The sequence below is a fragment of the Malus sylvestris genome, chromosome 5 (assembly GCF_916048215.2).
Source record: "Malus sylvestris chromosome 5, drMalSylv7.2, whole genome shotgun sequence".
NCBI classification, from domain to species: domain Eukaryota; kingdom Viridiplantae; phylum Streptophyta; class Magnoliopsida; order Rosales; family Rosaceae; genus Malus; species Malus sylvestris.
In genome coordinates this window covers 44,231,990-44,256,849 of record NC_062264.1, presented here as the reverse complement: position 1 = coordinate 44,256,849, position 24,860 = coordinate 44,231,990, and the positions used below count along the sequence as shown (strand labels likewise).

The window sequence follows — 24,860 nt, the reverse complement described above, 5'->3', positions numbered from 1 at the left end:
GACATTTTAGCCAACAGGATCCTCTTCGAATTTTTTTGGTGAGGATGCTGGAGTTCTGTAAATCATGTTCGTTCATTGTACACGATTCAAGAATCTCCGAATATTTTTTATTTATGACCATACGATGTACGAACACGATTCACGAATTTTCAAAATCCTCACAAAGAGGATCCGGCGAGAATCCGAATTCACATTTTAGGTTTATCTCCACTCGGCACCTGGTTTAAACAAAGTCAACTCAACAACCATTCACGTCAACCCATTGGTTCACTTTAACAGAAAGCTAAAAAGCATTCTATGCTGTGTGCGACGTCGTTTTAATGGCGTTGAAGTAGAAAAGCTACAGAAGGAGGAGGGGGAGGAAGGACGCCACAAAGGTAAGCACAACAAGGTCGGACGTGAACTGAATCGGTCAAATCCAATTGAATCCTCTCCGTCAGTTCCGATTTGCTGCGCCGAGACCTACAGACATACGACGCCGTTTCGCCTCTGTCTAATGCTCTGAGAGATGGCCATCCCTGACCAAAAGTCGTCGTCGTCTTCGTCCGACGGAAAAGTCTGGGGTTTCTTCAAGCGGCCGTTTCGGACGTCCGGGAACGCCGCCGTTACGACGTCGTCCTCGTCGTCGCACAACGCTCCCCACCAGCATAGTAACGCTCACGGCGACGGATCGAATCAAAACGCCGCGAATTCGGTGTCGTCCGTCGCCAGGTCGCTGCTTCCGACTCGCCGTAGGCTCAAGCTCGATCCCCACAATAAACTCTATTTTCCTTGTACGTCTCTGTCCAATTATCAATTTTATTAATTTAATTTAATTAGTTTTATTCCATATTTGGTATTTTATGATTTAATTGCGTTTACCTGAAATAGCTGTGTGTAGATTGTGATTAATTGTTGTGGATTTATAGAATTGCTTTTGAATTTTAGATTTTGTTGCTGGTTTTAGGATCAAGGAAACTGTAAAAATGCATTTGCAAGTTGCAATTCGTGTTATTATGCTAATCACGTCGGTAATCCGGTGATTAATATTGTTTTTATGGATGCAATCGATGATTTTCGTGATGCTGTCGCGATTTTTCGAATGAGTTAGTGGCTATAGAGGGAAATCAAATTGGTTAGCTGATTTATTTCGGTGTTGGGTTTGTTGCTTGATGATTTATTTGCTTATTTATGTGTATGGACTCTGTTTCTTGAAGGTGAACCCGGGAAGCAGGTTAGGAGTGCCATTAGAATTAAAAACACCAGCAAATCCTTTGTAGCATTCAAGGTACCGTCTCATGTTTGCGGTTTTACTTCTGTTCTGTGGTTTCTCGGAATTTTTGTAATTTGAGAATGTTTGGTGAAGAATAATGTGGTTGACGTTGTTAGAGTTTCTTATCTTGATTGATTTTTTCTAACGAGTTTTCTTGCTTCAGTTCCAAACAACTGCACCGAAAAGTTGTTTCATGCGTCCTCCAGGAGCCATTCTTAGTCCTGGCGAGAGTCTTATAGCGACTGGTAATGGTTTCTGTATAACTTTCTGCAATTCAGTTCATTTCCCTTTATTTTGTAGTGTTGGAAATGGTATTGCCCCTTTGTACGGTCTTCTGTTCTTCGTTAATGGAATTGTCTCTTATAAAATTAGAAGTTCCATCGTTTTTATGTGGATAGTTTCTTCTCAAGCTTTAACTTGTTTTGGCCTTTTAACAAGTTTTTTTTGTTATTTTGGTTTGTTACGGTAGTATTCAAGTTTGTTGAGGTACCCGAGAACAATGAAAAACTAGTGGATCAAAAGAGCAGAGTTAAGTTTAAAATCATGAGCTTGAAGGTGAAGGGACCAATGGAGTATGTGCCTGAGCTGGTACGTAAATAGCATGCAACCTTTAAATGCTATCTCAAGTTATAAATTTCTAATTTTGTAGCTGGTCATATAAATGTGTTCACTGGTAAATTTCTTGGTAACAGTTTGATGAGCAAAAGGAGCAAGTGGCCGTAGAGCAGATACTACGGGTTGTCTTTCTAGATCCAGAGCGTTCTACTCCTGTAAGTGTGGTTGACATGAAATTAACTTGAGGTCAATATTTCTGTTTGTGAATGTATATCACGGACCTGCATTGCTTTCGCTTCACATTTATGTTAAGAGATTAATACTTTTTTGTTTCCTCAAAGGCTATGGAAAAACTGAAGCGTCAGTTAGCTGATGCTGATGCTGCGCTTGAGGCGAGCAAGCAACCTGCGGAAGATGCTGGTCCAAAGATTATCGGAGAAGGACTTGTCATAGATGAATGGGTGAGTGCATTGTTCTTTTGTCACACGAAAATTGCTTGTGCAGCGAATACCTTCTTATGCGCTTCATTCATTTCCGCCCTTTGTGTCTTGTTTAGAAGGAGAGGAGGGAAAGATATCTTGCTCGGCAGCAAGGTGAAGGCGTGGACTCTGCATGAGCATTTGTTTCGTGCGGCTTTTTCTGATGCGAGTGCGAATCAACAGTCTACTTCGGTGTATCATTTGTAACCATCGTTTATTTTTATCTTTCGGTCATGTGAAGAACGTTGTATTGAAAATGAAAAGAAGAAAAAAAAGGACGAGGACGAGGACAGTCCGATGTTATATACATTGATGTAAAAAAGAAAACATCTTGAAGTGGTCTCTTTGTAATTTTCGCGAAATGTTTTCGGCATTGATTTTCGCAATATGTTTTACGTGAGCATTAAGGAATAATTAGCGGGAAATAAAAATTACAATTTGAAGTGGAGTCTCTTACATTTCTTGTGAAAAATGGAACCCTTTGATTTTCACAAAATGTTTTATGTGAGCATTAAATATTACTAGACCGCAATTAGATCTGACATTTTGGACCCGACTCGTTAATATGAGTATTTGGATGGATGTTTAACGTTAGACTCGGCATTTTGGATCCGATCCGTTAATATTAGTATTTGGATGGATGTTTAACGAGTCGGGTCGCTAACGGGTGAACCAGTTAACAACCCGTTCAATAAAGTGTCATTTTGGGTCAACCCGTTAGACCTGTTAGTTGATGATGTTTTATTAATTTCAGTAAAGTTTTAACAACAAAAAATAAACTTTATGCAAAATAATAATAATAATAATAATAATAATAATAATAATAATAATAATAATAATTGTTAACGGGTTAAACGGATGACCTGTTAGCTTAACGGGTTGGGTTCAGGTGACCCGTTAGCTTAACGAGTCAGGTTCAGATGATCCGTTAACTTAACAAGTTGGATTGAACCAGACCCAAATCGGATCCGTTTACAGGTCTAACCACAGTATAAGTAGCTGAGATTACTTGTCGTAACACTGACTGACCAAACACAAGATGTATATGGTAGAACTATACGTTGGCCACACTACACGTTTATGGCCAAGAAGCTTCGGCGACCACCAAATTCATAATAATAACAGGATAGCGTTAAACATGCCTATTTTTACTGACAAATGAATTGAAGAAGATTAATGATAAAAAATTAACAAGATGTGTCAGATGTAAAAATGAATGTGTGAATAACGATATGCTGAAAACAAGACATCATGGGCCAATGGTAACAATAGAAACCACGGCTTCCTACCAATGGTTTTTAGTTTTAAGGGTTATCCAAAACCACGAAGCCCCATTCCTTCTAATACAGTGTGCCAACGAAGCCCCATTCCTTCTAATACAGTGTGCCAAGCTCCCTCTATATAATCTCACTTCTTCAGTAACCACCCAGTACATACCCAGTTCCAACAGACAAAAAAAGAAGGATAAAAAATCGAGTTCGTTGAATGAGCAAATACATCATGAGTTATCGGTTAGACGTGATCGCATGCACCTTGGGAGGCTGTTGTGAAATAGAAATGCCACTAAGCCGTAACGTCAAGAGCAAGCACGAGCAGATCAGTCGAAAGTTCTTGTTATCGTGCAATAGTAATCCGGCGAGTGGAGGTAATGAAACTGGATGTGGTACAAGAACGCAGGCCCAGGCTGAAGAGTCCCTTCACAAAGTCATGTACTTAAATTGTTGGGCACAAAGCTAACAACTTTGGACTTGGACAGGAAAAATCGTATCACAAAGTTCGATTATTTTGTACCATTTCGATATATATGCTTTTTAACTATTTTGTTATGCAAAAATATTAAGGAAAACAAATGAAAATAGCTTGAAAACTTTGAGTTTTAACGGTAAGGACAAAATAAAGGGTAAAATGAATAGTACAAGGTTTGACTTTTTAGTGTAAAAATGTGGCTTTTCGTTAAAGTGAACAGTACCGCAGGCTTTTCGTTAAAACTCCGAAAATATTATCCTTTACCATATTTTTTGTATCATATTTGTACTATTTCTTTAATAAGGTAAAACTCACATGCGTTATCTATATGTCGCACCTCTCAAACAAAAGGTGGGATATGTCACATGTTAACCAGTTGAATTCAAATAAAATGTTTACTAACGGTCGGAAATTGGAATGGGGATGCTATTAATATTCCAAAAATCTCATTCTACACTCCTCACAAATGTATTTTTCTTTCTAATTATAAAAAGTTTGGAGTACAAAATGAGATTTTTGAAATGCCAATTACAATTCCCATTGAAATATTAATTAGTTTAATTACCTAAATACCCCTGTACAAGTTAAACTTTACTTTTAGTCATTAAAAACTTGCAAGGATAATTTTGGTAGAAAAAGTTATAATGATTCATTTTCCAACCCATCCTCCTATAAGTAAATTAAATAATCACATTCCTTACAAATCTTAATGGAAATGCATTAGCCTACCAAGGGTGATGCTTAGCCTGGATGCAAATCTTAATGGGAAAAGCTCAGACTTTACGGCTCGTTTGGAAGTGCATTTAAAAATATTAAAAGTATTTTTAGTGAAATTAAAATTTGGATCCTAAAAACTGCTTTTTGGAGAAACACTTGTATTTTTACTGAAAATTGGTTTTAAAATTTTTTTCATAAAAAAATGTTTTCAGTTATTTTAAAAACACTTCCAAACAAACCCTCCCTCTCCAAAAGCAAAAAGCCCCTGAGAATTTCTTCTTCTACAAAAGTGCTTTTGAAACAAGAATATATAGTTAGCATATGATACCCAAGTTTCTATCCAATTCTATCCAAAAACATATCCATTTAAAAATCCGAGTCATGAGATTCTTCTTGTGATTCATCGCAAGGCCGTGACAAATTTGACAAACACCTCCTACACACCTCTCCTTTTGTTGCTACAAGATTTTGGCATGTGACATGTAATTCGTACAAGATTTATCTGTTTGGATTCACGTTCAAGCTTGGTGAAAAGGAGGTGGATTGTCTGCCCTCTCATTTCCATACTCTTCTCATTCTCTCATATTTGTGTGGTCACGGTTAAGCTACGTTAACATTTTATATTGATTTTTTTATAAAAATAATAAAACAAAAAGTAATAGGAATATAAAATGTTGACGTGGCTTAACCGTGACCACACAAAATAAAAAGAGATGAGAAGAGTATGGAAATGAAAGGCATACAATCCACCTTCGAATGAAAATACCAAAAGTTTCTTGCAATCCCATCATTACACTGCAGAAAGAAAGAAAAATGGTAACAACCAAAACCATGTGTCTGGCATTTGATTCCCATCCCCACCCCCCACTTGAAATAAAGTTATGAGAGTGATGGCAACTTCATTTGGTTGTTGAATTCAGCTCCCCTTCCATCCCATTAACTCCCTTCTTATTTTCCACACAAATGATTGTTAGGGTGAGCTCAAGCCAACAGGGTTTCGTGTTTGTGGGGATCAAGGGGAGATCGTCTATTTTCGTATGTAGTCGTACTCTTACTTTTCAAAGAGGTTGTTTCTAACCTATGACCTTTTAGTCACAAATGAGCAACATTTATGTTGTGCTAAGGCTTGCTTTCAGAAATGTTACTTAGGTCATTAAAAAAATTTATACAAGCAATTACTTACAAAATCATTTTCCAAAACACGAGAAAAACTCTCATGTCCCGTTTTCATTCATTTATAGTACTGAGAACTATATGCAACTACTATATTAAATGGAGAAAACTCCGGGTTCAATCCTATGATTAGCTCGTTGCGTGACTTACGCTTAAATTCAGACCAATATATCAAAAAGTTATTAAAAAAAAATCTCACTCAAGATGGTCCCAACCACCAATCCGAAAACTGAAAAAGCAAAACTGTTGGGACGTAGGTTATAGGTTATAGTCGTGTGCTCTTCTGCGTCTCAAGTGACCTTATATTTTGAAAGAAAAAAATTACATTCAAATCTTATTTTTCGTTCTTTAAAACTTTAAATGACTGAATAAAAGGAATTTATAGCAAAAATAAAATTGGACATAAATGCACAATAATTTTATATTAACCTTGCCGGTGGGAACAATAATATTCACTGCTACCAAAAATAAGAATGATGTATTCAATTAAGAGTTTAAGAGATTTTAATTCTTTTAATGAGTTTAAGGATATTCAATCAGAATTTTAAGTAATTCTTTGAAATTCGACATGTATTTAATCAAGATTTTAAGATAATTTACTAAAATCCTTAAAAATCGAGGTGTGTTCAATTAGGATTTCAAGGAAGTTTATAACATTCCAGATGTATTCAGTTAGGAATTTATTTTAAAGAATTTTAAAAAGTTGAGGAATTTGAGAGATTTCGTAATACAATTTAGGCATTCACAAATCTCATCTCTCCTCAATTTTTTCATGGAAACTCTACAAATCAATTAAACTCTCTTAAATTCCATAGATATATAAATCTATTAAAATCTCTCAAATTCTCAATTAAATACACCCCTCTAAAACTTGAAATTAAATGAGGCATATTTGCCCATATCTTAAATTACACATTTTTGACAGGTTGCGCTGCCTTGCCCATCTCATAACCTCCTCCATCTTCCTCACTGACGAATCTCTTCCAGTACCAATGTGTCCTCCATACTTGTCCCATCTCTTCGATCGGAATCCCCTTTGTCTCCGGCAAGAAGTAGTAGACGAAGATTGACATCACAAACACAAAGAATGCAAAGAAAAGGAAGAGCCCGAACTTCAAGTGGCAGAGCATTGTCAAGAAGATTTGAGCCACGATGAAGGTGAAGATCATGTTGACTGAAACGTTGACGCTCTGTGCGGCTGATCGGATTTCCAACGGGAAGATTTCACTGGGGACTAGCCATCCGAGGGGACCCCACGACCACGCGAATCCAGCAACATATGTGCAGATGAACAACACCACCACAATTGCATACCACTTTGGCAATTCTCCAGGGTTCCCATCCACTCCAAACTTTGCTGCAATACAAGCTGTCACAACTGCCTGCAATTTAAGAAACAACATTGATTAAATCAACAGAAATTCTCTATGCATGACGTCCATTTGTTATCGAGGGGACTGATATGTATCTTTCAAATGTGTCGATAACATGTCAAAATACGTTTTGTTAGTGATCATGATATCGATGCATTGCCAATGACATATTGACAATCCGCTGTTTAATAAAAAACGGTAGTTCGTTCCATAGCGGAAGTAATAAAAATAGTACCTGGCAAATCAACATTTGAGCTCCACCCTCAAGGAAAAGGAACCTTCTTCCCCACTTGTCAACACCATAGATTGAGACCATAGTTGCAATTACATTAACACTGCCGGTGATCACAGCCGACATGAGCGAGGCATCAGCTCCAAACCCGATTGTGTTGAACAAAACCGGCGCGTAGAACATGATCACATTGATGCCAGTGAGCTGCTGAAAGAAGGGAATGAGGATTGCCATGCAGAGGTGAGGTCTGTACTTCTTCCTCAACAAGTTTCTCCACGGGTCCTCGATTTTGTTCGCTGCTTCACTAGCTGCTACCAGGTCACTGAACTCCTCACTAACATCATCAACGCCGCGAATGCGTTGGAGCTTGGCCTTGGCTTCGTCGTGTTGACCGCGCTCAATCATGGAGTTGGGAGTGTCCGGCAGGACAAGTGAGCCGATTGTGATGATAAGGGCGGGGACCATCGCGCCGCCCAAGCTCAACCTCCATCCCCAGCCACCCTTTATCTTGGCAAAGAAGTAGTTCAGCACATTGGCCACAAGGATACCAACCGTGATTGATAACTGGAAGCCAATGTTGAGAGCTCCCCTGAATCTGTAGGGCGCCATCTCAGACAGGTAGAGTGGCACTGACTGTAATCACAAAACAAACATCAAAATTAATTAGTCTAATTTACAGAGGGTGATTCGAACTCAGAGCGCATATAGGCAAACTGGTTGACCCGGCCAACTGACCTAACTCCCGTCAACGAGATTTGCATTTGGATAATGACAGTTAACTTTGCAAACAATTTGATTAAAGTGAACAAAACGGTCATGGTCCAGGGCCACACATGGGTTTTAGCATTTTTGTGAATTCTTTTTATATTAGGAAGCAAAGAAAAGTGACAATTTGTATTAAATTTAGGAATAAACGCAGGCCCAAAAAGGGTGCAAAAGTGAAGTCACAAACCGGACTACCAGAACATGGACTGGAACTTTGTGAAAAGTAGTTGCTGAAGACAAAGTTTCAGTTTTTCCAATTAAATTTCGCACACATGCCACACCCATTGTTTGGTTTCTGAGAAAACGGAATAAAAAAAAAAAAGCAAACTTTCTCTCCTACATTTTCTCAGCAGCCAAACAGTGTATTATGCCAAAAGCAGAGGAACAGAAAAAATCCATAAAGGCTTGAAATTTTAATTCCAATATTTGAATCAGAAACTGTTTTGTACTAAAAACCCAATTTTGTCATGTTCCAAGTATTTTCAAATCAGATCTGAAGAAAATGTTGGGTTTCGAGGCCTAAACAAAGCCTAATGATTTCCATGCTCCCGTTTTCTTTTGGTTAAAAAAACAAAAAGAAATTGCGAAAATCACTATTCGAAACAAAAAGAAAATCAATCGACTGACTTAAGTGTTGGAATATCTCTTGCAAGTACCCCGCTCAGATAAGCTATGGAGAAAAATTGTTCGGGAACGCCTTTTACGAGGAATTCGACGAACGTGAGGATTGTGGTTAATAAATCTATGAAGGTATTTCTTCCTGCAGGAAATTTCGCTCCAACAAATAGAATCTCATTAGGCTTTTGTTTTTGTTTGTTTTTCGAACAGTACATTTCTTGTTCTGTACGGACAACTTGCATTGATTGGACAACAATCAAACATAATGTAAATTACCAAAATTTCTCGACCCGGAAAATGATTTCCGCACACCCAGTCTAAACAGATAGATCATAATCAAAACTGTGTAGCAGTAGTCTACCTGATTGGAGAATCCGATGCCGAAACCGAGCAACATACGGCCGACAATCAACATCCAGACAGCTTTGGCAGCGCCGTTGATGATAGCACCGGCGCAGAACAGAAGACCGCCGAACAACATGGACAGTTTCCGGCCAAACTTACGCGTCACGGTGGCGGCCACAATCGAGGATATGAGAGCAGCCAAGTACAGCGACGATGTGAACATGGTCAACGTTTGACTATCATACTGACAGTACTGGTTCGTCGTCTTGTCCTTCTCCTTCTTGTGGTACACCGACGGAAAGAACTTCTTCAGGAACGAGTCCATGGACGTTACCCCACCTGATCATGAACGAAAATGACATAAATATCATAAAAAAAAATTTAGAAACTTTCTGACAGTGGAATTAAAACTGTGATCTGGTAAATTTTAAGTACCGGAAATGCCGATATCGTAGCCAAAAATCAGACCACCCATGGCGGCAACGATACAGGTGACAAGAACGTAAGGAGTGAGATTTCCGACGTAGGCCTTGCCGTTTCCACCGGCCGGGATACCAACAGCAGGCATTGTTAGGGTTCTTGGGGAAACTCAAATGCTAGGAGGTTTGATCTGAGAGAGAAGGCAAAGGGGTTTTAGAGAGAGAGAGAGAGATTTGGACTAGAGAGAGAGAAAGAGAGTGAGGACATAGGCCAAAGAGGAACAAGATGAGAGCCTTTGGGCAAGCAGGAGCTGCTGTATATAAAGAGAAAAATGTTATTCAATTTCTTAATTTACAGAGAACTGCTGAGCTGTCAAAAAATAATAAACAAAATAATTATCTTTTTATTTTCGCCTATTAATTAATTTGTCGTTGAAACTGTTATTTAATCTTAATTTATTTTATAAAATTGATTTGTCCCATTTTGTCTCTTAAAATTGTCATTTTTTGTCTCATTTAGTTTCAGTTCATCTAATTTTTGTCTATTTCATCAAATAGACGTTAAATGAAAGAGTTTTATGAACATTTTATTTTTGGCATAACTCTTAGCCTCCAACTTGTCTACTTAAACAATCTTAATTTTATTTTCAATAACTCTAATTCAACCTCTCGTCTGTCTCTCTTGCAGATTAGTGTGGAGTTATAGCTGTCGTCATTTGTTTCTGTTTTAGGGTTAGGGTTTCTAGTTTTATGTTTTGAAACCTATCAATTTGATCTCGACCAACTATGTCTAATTTTTCTATCAAATTTATCATTTGTTTTCGTCTGTGGATAAAAACTAACAGAAAATTTGAAAATTTTAATGCTAAGGGTTTTAGGGTGGATTAAAATCAAATTCAAAAAATTTGCAAGTTTTCTCTAAATGTAAACCCATGTTATTGTCCAACAATTAAAATTTCAACTTGAACAAATTGAGAAAATGACCAGAGAAGGTTTGGTGGGAAAATTCAACCATATGGAACTTCACCATTTAAATGTTTTCTTACCTTTTTAGCAGCAAACGTCACTTAACCATAAAATAGTAATTGCCTGCAGGATAACTCATAAGGATAAGGGTCCGTGACATCGTAACGAGAGATTTTTCAGTGTGCCGGAAACACAGTCCAATATACTATGTGTAATAATACAATTGGTTGTAGACTTAGAAAAAAATTCAACCGTATTATCATACTTGATATGCAGAACAGTGTTCTCGGCAAACCGAAAAATTTCTTCATTAATGTTATACATCGGACATTACTCAGCAAAAATATTCCCCAAAAGTACCGGATTAGGATGTTAATTTTTTTTGTTGAGCTGTCAAAAGTTGTAATATCATTCTTGTTCTCTCTCTTCCCAACTACAACCTTTGCGTGGTTGGCTTGTTCCGGATAGTGTTTGGATACTTGGTTGTTGGTTCAAACTTTGGATAGGATTGGATTAATTAGTGCTTTGATTTTGATCACGGGACTGTATTAAAGTTGGAGAGTACGTGACTTAAAAGGCCTTTACAATTACAGAAACCCAGAAAAAGTAGTCCCGTCGGTCGAGTGCGATGCCAAAGGACGAATACACGAGAATAATACGAGTTCCTAATCCCGGGTGGCGGTATTGTAATAACAAGTAATACTGGGGCTATAATTGGGATTAGACCACAGGGTGTGTTATTGGTTGTCGTTCCTCAAGTCCCGGAAAATACATCTGCCACTTAAAGCTGCTGTGTACCTACCTTCTTTTTTCATGCAATTCGTACTCTCGAGTAAGTCGAGCGTCCTACTAACCTGAGTAATTTGGAGTGTGCTTAAGGTGGCTTCACTGCCCCGTATGATGGTGAAGAGATTTCAACACCAATGCCCTCATTTGGACTTATGCTTCATAACCAATTAATTAATTTAATGTCATGCTTAGTTATAAGTCTACGCAATTAGACTCGAAGATGAATTGATACTTTGAAATACTGTTATAGTAATTGTTGGAGATATGTCAACAATCTGTGATAAACTTATATATGCTAATAATAAATGTGAATAAATATATTACAAAGAATAAACTAAATGAAATAATATTTAAGCACATAAATAGAAGATCCAGGCTTGCGTATAATTAATATAAGGATTGATGATTTTCAGTGAATAATTAATTAATAATTAATATAAGGATTGATGATTTTCAATTAATAATTAATTAATAATTAATATATAAGGATTGATGATTTTCAGTGAATTGTAAATTCGAAATTATATATTAATTAGTACACCCCAAAGCCCAACTCCAATGTTGAGTCCAATTTCATTCTCCATGATCCACCACTCCAATCACTATCTATAAAAGACAAAGCCTTATAAAGTGAGGAGACCTTTTGGAAAATGACCAATGTGGGACAATGAAATTTCTACTCAAAATTTTCAACATTAACGAGATGCAATTTACTATTAAGACGAACTATTGGGGTCGAACATTCGGAACTTATGTTTTATCTTATGCTCGATGAGGGACTGATATAGGCGAGAGTTTTAAAATATACCAAGAGTTAACTATCACAGGACCAAACCTTCTCCAATGGATTAAGGACTGATTGTGTTTTTGATACGCGTTTTCCAACAATTTTGGAAACTAATCCCACGTTAGGAACGTAGGACTAACTTTGCTATGTTAGTCAAGTGATTAAATATAGAAAACGACATCTTAATGAGATCACATCGTATTATCTTCAAATAGTAAAAACAAGAGATTTTAGTAAGATGCAATTTGATATAAACTCACTCAAATTAAAGGGATTAGCTACGATATATATGTACATGTGTTTAACACAATTATCATTCAACGGTTAAATATATTAATTTGAATATATGTATTTAATATAACCCCCACCTAATTAACGAGATGATGATTGTGATAAATACATGTAAGTATGGTAGCTAAATTGCAATTTAAGTAAGCAATTTGTAAAGTTAAATTTTAAGTCCTTGTGCTGCCTCATAAAAGACAATGCAATGAATTCAAATAAAGCAAAAGCGACTAAATATAAAGAGGAAAAGAAAATTGAATAATCTCTTTTACTTATTCCCTGGCCCCTTAATCTTCTATCTGAGAAACTTCTCTACATGTCTTGTATGGTCTCTTTTTACCTTTTTATTTAGGGGAAGTTTGCTTTCAGTTTCATGCACTTTTCTGTATGATTTGTTGGGTCCAAAATCCAAATACATCATATGTAGACACACCTATAAAACCTAACTTGAATCAACCAAACCACCACGTTAATTATTTCATGAAAATCCTATATAATTCAGTGGCGGAAGCTTAAACGACAAGATTTTGTTCTAGTCTATGGTTATACTCTATTTGTTTTACAGACATGAAAGTGCGTCAAGGCATCCTTTGGTCTATTAAGATCATCCCAACTACATACACGTCCTTATACCTATTATATAGAAGAAACTAATGAATGGGATATGTTTCATAATCGGAAATATCTCTAATGCTATCTCCAACGCACCTAATGAGTACAATAAACACAAACACAAGAGAGGGTATGTATACGCCAAGGTGAACCTGCAAGTGTTCAACTTGTGCTTGGTTTTTGTACCGTTGTAGGGTTTCCAAGCTGAAACGAAAAAAAGAAAAAGAAAATTAAGAAGCAAAAATACACTTCTAGGGTTTCATTTTTCAAACAAGGTTGGCTTGACTTTGACCAGTACAAAAACAGCGTCAAGCGACGGATGTGGGAACCCACTGCAGTTGAAAACTTGGAAGTTTGGCCGTCCAGTCATCTCATGATGAGATTCTCATCATCACCGCCACTGCATTCTGCTCTCTCCAAATTATGCAGAAGCTTCTGAAAAGCTGTGATGATTCACACGTGCCATGGTCATGACTTCAAACGTGCAAGAAATCTTGCACAGTGATCGTTTGTCGTATACGAATAGAGCCGCCGACGACTTCTGCATGGTCTAAATACATTGTTGAATAATACTTGACCACTTAAAAGGACGAGTATGAACTCATACTCAAAAGTCTTCGTTATTTATTCATAAATATTTGTGTTTATAATCAAAGTTGTCCACATTATAAATCATTTTATAAAAATTATGTATGCAAAAATTCAATTAAAACTAAAGTCGTTTAGTCATTAAATTATTAAGAACAAGACGGAAATGGTAAAAGTATTATGATCCGTCTATGTATTTACTACAGTTGATCGACTTAGTGACATTGATTTTAATTCATTTTTTGCAAAGATGATCTGTATAAAATTATTTGTATTATAAACAGTTTCGCTTATAAGCACAAAACTCTGTGAATTAGCCACAAATAATTTTGATTAAGAGCTCCTACTCATCTTTGAGTAGCCAAACATTGCTCTATTTTGTCATCACTTTTAAGTTTTAACAAAGGCTGAGAGAATTAGGATTTCCAACTTACTATCTATCCTTCAAATCCTCTCTCCTTTCTTCTTCTCACCTTTTTCTTTGTCTTTCTTTCTTTATAAAAAAACCAATAAAAGATATTATCGTGGCTTAATCATAAGCATTCAAATAAAATAAAACTATAGGGAAGGGAAAATGAGACAGGAGAGAGTCTGGATCCGAAACTTTTATATGAGATTAAGGAATAGCTTATGACACACCTCCACAAAATAAGTAGATTAATCCTAAAAATTAGTTAATTAATTAGATTTCATATATACTTGTAGCAACTGTATCAACGGCCAGCATGAGGAGCCACACTAGTTTGTTACTTTGTCTAAATATCTCTTCAGTTTTATCTTTTCTTTTTCTTCTTTAATCTTTATTCTACCCCTTTCTTTTCTTTTCTTTTCTTTATACCAAATATTTTAGCATGAATATTAACATTTAAATATAAAAAGCATTTGGCTATTTATGTAAAAATATTAATCTTTGAATTATAAATTATACATTATACTGTAGGCTATATGTGTGTGTGTATCATGGTCTAAAATATTCATAATATCCCGATATTTTCATTGAAATTTTCGTGTTTTTGGACTACCAATATATATCCGATATCATCGATATTTTAGACCTTACTAAGTCACTCATGTATCTTACCATGCAATGTATAAAGTATAAAATATTGTACTAATTCATTATATATAAATGATTATGGTGTGTTTAAACTTCTTTAATTAATTACTACATATTTTCTACACTCACAATATTTGCCAGCTCGCTATATAATCAACTTAAATCAGTTATATCTATCCTGCAATGCATTTCCTTCCAATTTTTTGTGATAAACTAATAGATAATTGACTAAATAAACATCATGTAAAGCTTCAATAAAAAATTTCAAGTTTTTCTTATAATTTCCGTGGTTTTTATTCAATTTTTATCGATATCGATAATATTTCGATATTTCCATCGAAATTTCCGTATTTTTAGACTACCGATATTTTCGATATTATCGATATTTTATATCTTGATGTGTATAGACACACACACCACACAACCAACTGACATGGAAGAGCCTAATCTTCTAAAATTTATCTCTTTTCTTTTCCGCTCAACGTGCATGCAATTTTCCCCATCTTATTTAAACATGATAAGATAGATAAAGATGCAGTCGACAGTCGAGTGTTTTGCCTTGAAGTCAGCTTCCAGAAATACCAGAAAAGAATAAATTCTGAAAAAAAATTATATTTAAATATTCAAAGTCAACCAACATGGCATGAGATATTGAGACCGTCACATTTATTTATTTAGTTTTAATTTATTTAGTTATATAGTTAGAACTTGGTAGCTGTAACTGTAAGTATGGCTGATCCTAGGACGTAGAACATGGACCCAAAAGTTTGAGAATATGACAAGACAGTCTCAATATGATTTGTATGTGCCAATTTGTTAGTTGATGATATGCATTAGTCTCGTCGATTCCTTTAAACATATAGTGTTATGCATGACAAGTTTTTTTAGCGTAATTGTCAAATTGTCATATAATATTACCAGTTCACTTGCGGTATATAACATAAAATTATGATATATCAACTATATCGTGCATCTAGTAAATTGTAATATTAAATAACTGTATAACACATCATATTAAAATTTTCTCATTATGAATGAACATATCAAAGGTTGTTACAAGATAGTCGTCCACATTTATGGTTCTCCTCCATGCCTTTTGACTAGAGGATGGACCTATCAATACAACCAGCACGAGAGTTGAAATTTTGTTGCACCCAAAGCCACTTAGTTTGTTCTCTTTTGTTTAAACAACCCCAAGTAGCAAGTAAGAGTGTCTCATCATAATCGTAGGTGGAATGTTACTGTGCATATTTGACATTGAAAGTCTCTTCAACCGAAGTGTTATTTGCTAACTGGATTTGAAGGTTTAGTGATTTGATGTCAAATTTGACATAAATGTCAAATTTATTTTTAATTCATTTTAATAGTAGGTCCCTTATTCCACTAACATTTCAACCAATAAAATTTTTATTTCAACATTTTTTTTAATAATTACAATCATTTAAAGATCTATTTAAATAATAAAATAACATTTGACAATTCGGTTGGAAAATTACAAAATTTGACATAAGACTTCAGATTGCCACATGAGTCATTAATTGTAATTTGATTCTTATAATTCGACATTTCCTTTGAAGATGGTCTTAAGGTAGCATATAATGAAGACCAAAAGTTGAGCTTAATTAATAACGTGATTAGAACTGGATAATCAAATTAATCCTGCTTCCCCTCTTCCAAGAACAGTTATAAGATATATATATATATATTTTTTTTTTTGCAAGAATCAAAACCCCCTTGAATTAATTAACTCAAGTGAATTATAAAGACTTGTATATTTTAAACAAATTTTTATAATGTACAGAGAACGAGAGACAGAGGCATGAAAACAATGTTAACTCCAGAGGACTCTAAATGTGTGTGTGTGTACTATTCTTACAAAAATCATTTTTGTGTACCGATTTCCGATAAATATATAATTTACAAAAATCATTTTTGTGTACCAATTTCAGATACATATATAATGTAAAAATCATTGTATGCGCACCAATTTTTTCGTGAAATTTATGTGTCATTATTAATTTTAAAATTGTTGATTTAAAAGTAATTCCTGCAAAAGCATATACTTCTAAGTTTTTTCCTCTAAACGTAATAAAAAAACATTTTAAATAGTTAAAAAAACATTTTTAATCATTATCGAAACAGTCTCAAACGAGTTCTAAAACATGGTTACCATACCATCTTACGTTTCCACATTTCTTTCACAAAACAATTCAAATCGTCTTCTCCAAAGGCAAAATATTACTTTAAGCCCCATATATTCTTCTTCGGAAAAGGCCCATAGATTTAATCATCCATTTTCAACCTTGGCCATTGGGCTTACGACTTGTGTGTTTACTTTGGGCTTCTCTAGTCTCTGTCAAAACCCAAACAGCCCAAACTGGGCCCTTGGAGGATGTCAACTTACATCTCTCTCTAATTTCCTCCACACCAATCTCTGTTTGCTTGTATTATTTGCTTTTGAGACAGGAAAACACATTACCCTGGTGAACTTCGCATGCATTTGATATAATGTATTTTAACGCGAGCGATATTGGTGGAGGAGAAACTCCGATATAAAATTCAATTCTATAGATGAATGTTCTTAACTAATTGAACTAAAACGCTTTGCACGACTAACGAATAAGAAGAAACTTACAAGTCCTCATCACTAAATTGGACTACTATTTGTCCAAGTCCGTGTACCCTATTACATTATTTCCTAGTTCACAACCCCCTTCTGTCTAACAAATAAATAGCAATTTTTTTCCTTCCACCAAGACTTGGTAAAACACTTAAAAGGACAGATGTTTTGAGAAAATCTAATTTGTAATTAACTCGACTCCCTTTGATTCTATTTATCGACTGATTGATTACTCTAGATATAGCGTCACCCTCTAATTAAAGCTTTGAGCTCTTAAAATCAAAGGCTTAAAGCTTAAAATTGAAACAAGTAGCCAATTCTAAGCTAGAATTCTAAAGTTTAAACTTTGAATTGAGATTCTACAGCCTAAAGCAATCAACTACGTCAAATTGAAACAAGTAGCCAGTTCTAAGCTAGAATTCTAAAGTTTAATCTTTGAATTGTGATTCTACAACCTAAAACAATCAACTACGTCAAAAAATGAGATCAAACTAAGCAAAATTACAGTTTAACATAACGCATATCTTCGACAAGAAATTGACAAAAGAGACAATGGCATACATAGGACAAGCAAATCCAGCAGGAAACTTGATCTATCACTATCTTTTGTGTCCACAGAGGGTAAATGAAGTAGACCATGGCTTGCCTCTACTCCTCACATGCCCCTTGGGGAGTTCATGGCTTTCCCATGTGCTCCTTCCTAATAATACACAACCTAAATATTATATAACCCCTTTTATGCATCCCCATCTCACTTAAACTAAATGCAATTGCAATTGCTTCTCTTCAATCATTCATTCTTTGGCACATTGCTGCCACTACATGCATCAACAATATCTTAAACAAATATATTGTAGTAGCAAAGTTGGACGTAGTCGAGTTGGTTATGGCAGAGTCGAATCTCCCCTCTTGTAATTTATATTAAATTAGAATTATCTCTCGAATGTGGCAGAGAGGTATTAGGAGAGTCCAAGGGCTTTGCCCCACACCAAAAGGAATCTTGGTGGTGGAATGAGGAGGTACAAACAAAGGTGAAGGCTAAGAAGGAATGTTGTAAAGCCTTATACAAGGAGAGGACTGATGAAAATGGTGAAAGGTATAGAAAAGCGAAGCAAGAGGCGAAGAAAGCTGTCAGAGAAGCTAAGTTAGCGGCTTACGACGATATGTATAAACGACTAGATACCAAAGAAGGAGAGTTGGATATCTATAAACTATCTAGAGCAAGGGAAAAGAAGACAAGGGACCTAAACCAAGTGAGGTGCATCAAGGATGATGATGGAAAGGTTCTTGCTACAGAGAACGCGGTTAAAGACAGATGGAGAGGTTATTTTCATAATCTTTTCAATGAAGGACATGAAATGAGTGCTTCTTTAGGGGAGTTGAGTAACTCAGAAGAGTGTAGAAACTACTCTTTTTATCGTCGAATCCGGAAGGAAGAAGTGGTTGTAGCTTTGAAGAAGATGAAGCATAAAAAAGCAATAGGCCCAGACGATATACCAATCGAAGTGTGGAAACTTTTGGGAGAGACAGGTATAACATGGCTCACTGACCTTTTCAATAGGATTTTGAAAACGAAGAAGATGCCAAATGAGTGGCGAATGAGCACTTTGGTGCCTATCTACAAGAATAAGGGCGACGTACAAAATTGCATGAACTATAGGGGTATTAAGCTAATGAGTCATACAATGAAGCTCTGGGAGAGAGTCATTGAGCATAGATTGAGGCAAGAGACACGGGTTTCGGACAACCAATTCGGGTTCATGCCAGGGCGCTCAACCATGGAGGCAATCTATCTCTTACGAAGATTGATGGAAAGATATAGAGATGGGAAAAAGGATTTACACATGGTCTTTATAGATTTGGAAAAAGCGTATGATAGGGTCCCAAGAGACATTCTTTGGAGGATTTTAGAGAAGAAAGGAGTACGAGTAGCATATATCCAAGCTATAAAGGATATGTATGAAGGAGCAAAGACTGCCGTAAGAACTCATGAAGGACAAACCGAAAGCTTTCCCATAACTGTAGGATTACATCAAGGCTCATCCTTAAGTCCTTACCTTTTTGCGTTGGTAATGGATGAGTTAACACGACATATTCAAGATGATATTCCTTGGTGTATGCTTTTCGCAGACGATATAGTGTTGATAGATGAAACTCAGGAAGGGGTAAATGCAAAGCTTAACCTTTGGAGAGAAGTGTTGGAATCTAAAGGTCTTCGCCTAAGCCGATCAAAGACAGAATATATGGAGTGCAAGTTCAGTGCAAATGGAGGCCAAAACGAGTTAGGGGTGAGGATCGGAGATCAAGAAATACCAAAGAGCGACCGTTTTCGTTACCTAGGATCTATCTTGCAAAAGAACGGAGAATTAGATGGAGATCTCAACCATAGAATACAAGCTGGATGGATGAAGTGGAAGAGTGCATCCGGCGTGTTGTGTGACCGCCGTATGCCACTGAAGCTCAAGGGAAAATTTTATAGGACGGCAATAAGGCCGGCGATGCTGTATGGCACAGAATGTTGGGCGGTGAAACATCAACACGTACACAAAATGGGTGTAGCGGAGATGAGGATGCTTCGTTGGATGTGTGGGCACACGAGAAAGGATAAGATTAGGAATGAGGATATCCGGGGTAAAGTAGGAGTAGCCGAAATTGAAGGAAAGATGAGAGAAAATCGGTTACGGTGGTTTGGACATGTGCAAAGAAGGCCTACTGACGTTCCGATTAGAAGATGCGACTATGGGACAGAGGTTCAGGGCCGAAGGGGTAGAGGAAGACCTAGGAAAACTTTGGAAGAGACTCTAAGAAAAGACTTAAAGTACTTGGATCTAACGAAGGACATGACACAGGATCGAGCACAATGGCGTTCTAAGATTCATATAGCCGATCCCACTCAGTGACTTGGATTTTCCAAGTCTCCAACCGAGAAGTTTTCCTCACTCGGGAAATTAAGGGAACACTACCCCAACCTACATGCTCCACTCAGAAAGCTTCAACATACAAGCTTTAACAAAAGAAAATTCAAAGAACTTAGCGAAGAAGGCTTTGGTGTATTTAACACAATACGTTGAAATGAAGGAAAGCTTATTTATTGATATCCCCGATAAGCTACAAATATGTACATATACATGAGTCAAAATAAGCACACAAGAGGGAGCCTTCACAAAGGTTGCTTAGGAGAAGTCTCAGCAGTCGGTAGAGCCCCAGAAAGAGAAGGCACCGGAGGGGGATCATTTGGAGCCTCAGTACTGGACAGAACCCTAGAAGGAGGAGGCATCAGAGGTTGATCATTTGGAGCTTCATTACGCGGTACAGCCCCAGAAGACGAAGGCAATAAATGCCTTTGGAACAAACCCACAAATCTCTGATGATCAAGTAAAACCTGACCATCAGTTTCCTTCATCTGGTCAAGCTTCCTCTTCATGTTTGTAGCATAGTCATGTGCGAGCCGGTGCAACTGTTTATTCTCATGCTTGAGCCCTCTAATCTCCTGTTTGAGACTCATCACTTCAGCCGCCAATGATTCAACTTGGCGGGTTCGAGCAAATAGGCGTTGGGCCATATTAGACACAAAACCTGCACACTGAACACTGAGAGCCAGCGAATCCTTAACAGCTAACTCATCAGACCGTTTGGAAAGTAGTCTGTTATCTTTGGGAGTGAGAAGGTTCCTGGCCACCACCGCAGCGGTAATATCATTCTTCATCACGGAATCCCCAACGGTAAGAGGACCAGTAGGGGAGACGAAGGATGGGCGCCATATGTTGTCTGGAGAAGGCGGGGCTGCCTCTTCAACAAGGTTCAAGTCAAAACGACGGTCGGAGGGGCCAGACATTTTCAAAGGTGTTGAAGAGAGAAGAGGTCGGACAAATCAAGATCTTAGAAGTGCAAGAATGAAGCTTCTACTGGTGGAGATTCAAGTGTGCTTTGGAACTTAATGCCAGCCCCTATAAAAATCTGCACTCGACGAAGCTTCAGAAATCGAAGAGGCGCCTGCTCAGAAATCAAAGAGGCGTTTGCTTTCTCAAAAGCTGGGCTGCTTAGAGATCACGAGGGTTGATCTCAGAAATCGAAGAGGCGTTTGCTTTCTCAAAAGTTGGGCTGCTCAAAGACCACGAAGGCCGATCTCAAAAATCGAAGAGGCGCTCGCTTTCTCAAAAGCTGGGCTCCCCAGAGACCACGAGGGCCGATATCAGAAATCGAAGAGGCACCTACTTTTCCAGCCTTTTCCAGCCTTGTCAGCACCTGTCACACGCACACTCAGTTTTGCGGAAATTATGGGCATTCTATCAAAGACTTCTAGGGAAGTAGAAAACACATGAATCTTACTGTTCAATCACCCACTTCCCACACGCAACAATAGCTCATGGGTACCACAGATAACTTTGCCAAAGTTCTCTGCCAAAGTTGAGCACGTGAAGCTTGCAGCTCCCACTACATCGCTCTGACCAAGAAGGGTAAAAGAATAGCAAAGAAACAACACTAACAAAGTTTAGACCCATAAATTTTGAAGGTCTAGCTACCATATTATTACCCACAAGGGTAAAGGAACAGTACCACTGCTGGATAATTGGAAAGTCCCTGTGTGTCAACCTCTGTGCTTCGTGGCAAGGTAGACTAGCAAACATGCCCAACCTTTACTCACATTCGAGAAAACACTCCCAATAAGATTGCTTGCTCCAAAATCGAAGAGGCACCGTCCTCCGAATCTCGAGAGCCAGACTCCCAACATGACTACTTTCTTAAAAATCGAAGAGAGGGTAAAGGAACAGTACCATTGCTGGATAATTGGAAAGTCCCTGTGTGTCAACCTCTGTGCTTCGTGGCAAGGTAGACTAGCAAACATGCCCAACCTTTACTCACATTCGAGAAAACACTCCCAACAAGATTGCTTGCTCCAAAATCGAAGAGGCACCGCCCTCCGAATCTCGAGAGCCAGACTCCCAACATGATTACTTTCTCAAAAATCGAAGAGACACTGCTCCTCGAATCTCAAGAGCCAGACCCCCAGCATGATTGCTTTTTCAAAAATCGATGAGGCATCGTTCTCCAAATCAATCGAAGAGGCGCTCGCTTTCTCAAAAGCTGGGCTGCTCAGAGACCACGAGGGCCGATCTCAGAAATCGAAGAGGCACCTACTTTTCTAGCCTTGTCAGCACCTGTCACACGCACACTCAGCTTTGCAGAAATTATGGGCATTCTGTCGAAGACTTCTGGTGAAGTAGAAAGCACATGAATCTTACTGTTCAATCACCCACTTCCCACACGCAACAATAGCTCATGGGTACCACAAATAACTTTGCCAAAGTTCTCTGCCAAAGTTGAGCACGTGAAGCTTGCAGCTCCCACTACATCGCTCTGACCAAGAAAGGTAAAAGAATAGCAAAGAAACAGCACTAACAAAAGTTTAGACACATAAATTTTGAAGGTCTAGCTACCATATTATTACCCACAACTGTAAAGGAACAGTACCACTGCTGGATAATTGGAAAGTCCCTGTGTGTCAACCTCTGTGCTTCGTGGCAAGGTAGACTAGCAAACATGCCCAACCTTTACTCACATTCGAGAAAACACTCCCAATAAGATTGCTTGCTCCAAAATCGAAGAGGCACCGTCCTCCGAATCTCGAGAGCTAGACTCCCAACATGACTACTTTCTCAAAATCGAAGAGAGGGTAAAGGAACAGTACCATTGCTGGATAATTGGAAAGTCCCTGTGTGTCAACCTTTGTGCTTCGTGGCAAGGTAGACTAGCAAACATGCCCAACCTTTACTCACATTCGAGACAACACTCCCAACAAGATTGCTTGCTCCAAAATCGAAGAGGCACCGCCCTCCGAATCTCGAGAGCCAGACTCCCAACATGATTACTTCCTCAAAAATCGAAGAGACACTGCTCTCCGAATCTCGAGAGTCATACCCCTAGCATGATTGCTTTCTCAAAAATCGAAGAGGCATCGTTCTCCGAATCTCGAGAGCCAGATACCACAGACCACTTTTTCAAAGTGCTCTGACAGAGTTAAAACATGTGAAACTGGCAGCTCCCACTACCGTGCTATGACCAAGCAGGGTAAAGGAATAGCATTACTACTTGTTGTTAGGGAGACTCCTATATATGTCGACCTCCATCCCCAACGGACAGGCAGACCTGCAAAAATGCTCAACCCTTCATCATATCTGAGAGGGCACTCCCAACGAAGCCTTTCGAAATATTCAGCTTTCTTTCCCCCCGATAATACCTCTGCAAACAAGCTATACTAGAGCAAGAATATCTCATATCATCAGGGTTAAAAGCAAGAGTATCCCATATCATGCTTTTTCCCTGTCTTTTCTTTTGGCCTTGTTTTTACCTGCAAGACAAGGAGAAAGAGAGCAATCAGTCAGCACTTGGAATCAAGCTTCCAGCCAGGAACTGACTGCCTGGAACCCTTACCTGATTACTTACCTGGCATTGCTCTCGAGTACTCATCTTCAACACCTTATGTTTCCAGGGAAGATTCCGCATCTGCTTGAGGAACAGATAGGGCAAGTGCGAAGGATACAAGGAAGCATGTGGAGACAAGCGTAACAGCACACGTGCCGATACATTCATTACTCTGTCAAAAGCAAAAGTATCCCATATCAGCAGGGTGGAACGTACTCTAGATTTGATGGACTTGTTTTGACCCTCAAATTCTTCAGTCGGCCTTATACTCTGGAGAAAACCAGAAAACCCTCCAGCTCAGTTCAAGAATAAGCCTGTGGAAAGTTACTTCTTCAAAAGCAAAAGTATCTCATATCATCTCTTCTCATTTTTCTTCTCTTTATCCTTCATGCTGCTGCAAGATGGGGAGAAGGTGAACAATCAGTCGGAGCTCTGATTGCTTACCTTGTCTGTCACCTCTTTCAGCAGACCCCCTAGCTCGGCGACTTGGGGGACTCCTACTACATGGTTTGTATCGCGCTTGACCAAGCCTGAAACTACAAGTAAGCTTCAAGTGAAATTGATACATTACCTTGTGCATCTCCACCAGTTAAAGATACCACCCCTGGATGGAGGAAGAGTACTTCCAGAGAAGATGCCACATCTACCTATGAGACAGATAAGGCAAGTCAAGACGACACCACACTCCGATACTTAGAAGTTTCGTGATTACGAGATCATTCTCCCACAATATTTCTTAATGTCATTTGTACTAAATCATTCACTTGTACTCACTAAATGAGAGCTTGAACCTATGTACTTGTGTAAACCCTTCACAATTAATGAGAACTCTTCTATTCCGTGGACGTAGCCAATCTGGGTGAACCACGTACATCTTGTGTTTGCTTTCCTATCTCTATCCATTTATATACTTATCCACACTAATGACCGGAACAATCTAGCGAAGATCACAAAAAGCGATCGTTTTCGCTACCTAGGATCTATCTTGCAAGAGAACGGAGAATTAGATGGAGATCTCAACCATAGAATACGAGCTGGATGGAAATAGTGCATCCGGCG

At 37.9% G+C, this 24,860-nt stretch overlaps 2 protein-coding genes across 2 annotated transcripts; one reads left to right on the top strand and one right to left on the bottom strand.

The window, feature by feature from the left end:
- The first annotated feature begins 257 nt into the window (after nucleotides 1-257).
- LOC126623510 (vesicle-associated protein 4-2-like) lies at nucleotides 258-2,729 on the top strand. The gene is made up of 7 exons (XM_050292411.1): nucleotides 258-773; nucleotides 1,197-1,267; nucleotides 1,416-1,497; nucleotides 1,722-1,840; nucleotides 1,945-2,022; nucleotides 2,149-2,268; nucleotides 2,364-2,729. Exons 1-7 carry the CDS (start codon nucleotides 509-511, stop codon nucleotides 2,421-2,423), a joined length of 795 nt encoding a protein of 264 aa, XP_050148368.1. The 5' UTR covers nucleotides 258-508; the 3' UTR covers nucleotides 2,424-2,729.
- Nucleotides 2,730-6,710: 3,981 nt separating this feature from the next.
- Nucleotides 6,711-9,972, bottom strand: LOC126623505 (sugar carrier protein C). The gene is made up of 4 exons (XM_050292406.1): nucleotides 9,691-9,972; nucleotides 9,272-9,594; nucleotides 7,531-8,160; nucleotides 6,711-7,304 (listed from the first exon to the last, which is right to left on the bottom strand). The coding sequence occupies exons 1-4, from the start codon at nucleotides 9,821-9,823 to the stop codon at nucleotides 6,831-6,833; spliced, it is 1,560 nt and encodes a 519-aa protein (XP_050148363.1). The 5' UTR covers nucleotides 9,824-9,972; the 3' UTR covers nucleotides 6,711-6,830.
- Nucleotides 9,973-24,860: the final 14,888 nt, after the last annotated feature.

Bases quoted from the DNA above. Each gene is read 5' to 3' on its own strand.
- LOC126623510 (XM_050292411.1), top strand. From the start codon at position 509: ATGGCCATCCCTGACCAAAAGTCGTCGTCGTCTTCGTCCGACGGAAAA. The intron at 1,498-1,721 runs GTAATGGTTTCT...TTGTTACGGTAG, and splicing joins CGAGAGTCTTATAGCGACTG to TATTCAAGTTTGTTGAGGTA. The intron at 2,269-2,363 runs GTGAGTGCATTG...TGTCTTGTTTAG, and splicing joins GACTTGTCATAGATGAATGG to AAGGAGAGGAGGGAAAGATA.
- LOC126623505 (XM_050292406.1), bottom strand. From the start codon at position 9,823: ATGCCTGCTGTTGGTATCCCGGCCGGTGGAAACGGCAAGGCCTACGTC. The intron at 9,595-9,690 runs GTACTTAAAATT...GTTCATGATCAG, and splicing joins CTACGATATCGGCATTTCCG to GTGGGGTAACGTCCATGGAC. The intron at 7,305-7,530 runs GTACTATTTTTA...CTTAAATTGCAG, and splicing joins CTCAAATGTTGATTTGCCAG to GCAGTTGTGACAGCTTGTAT.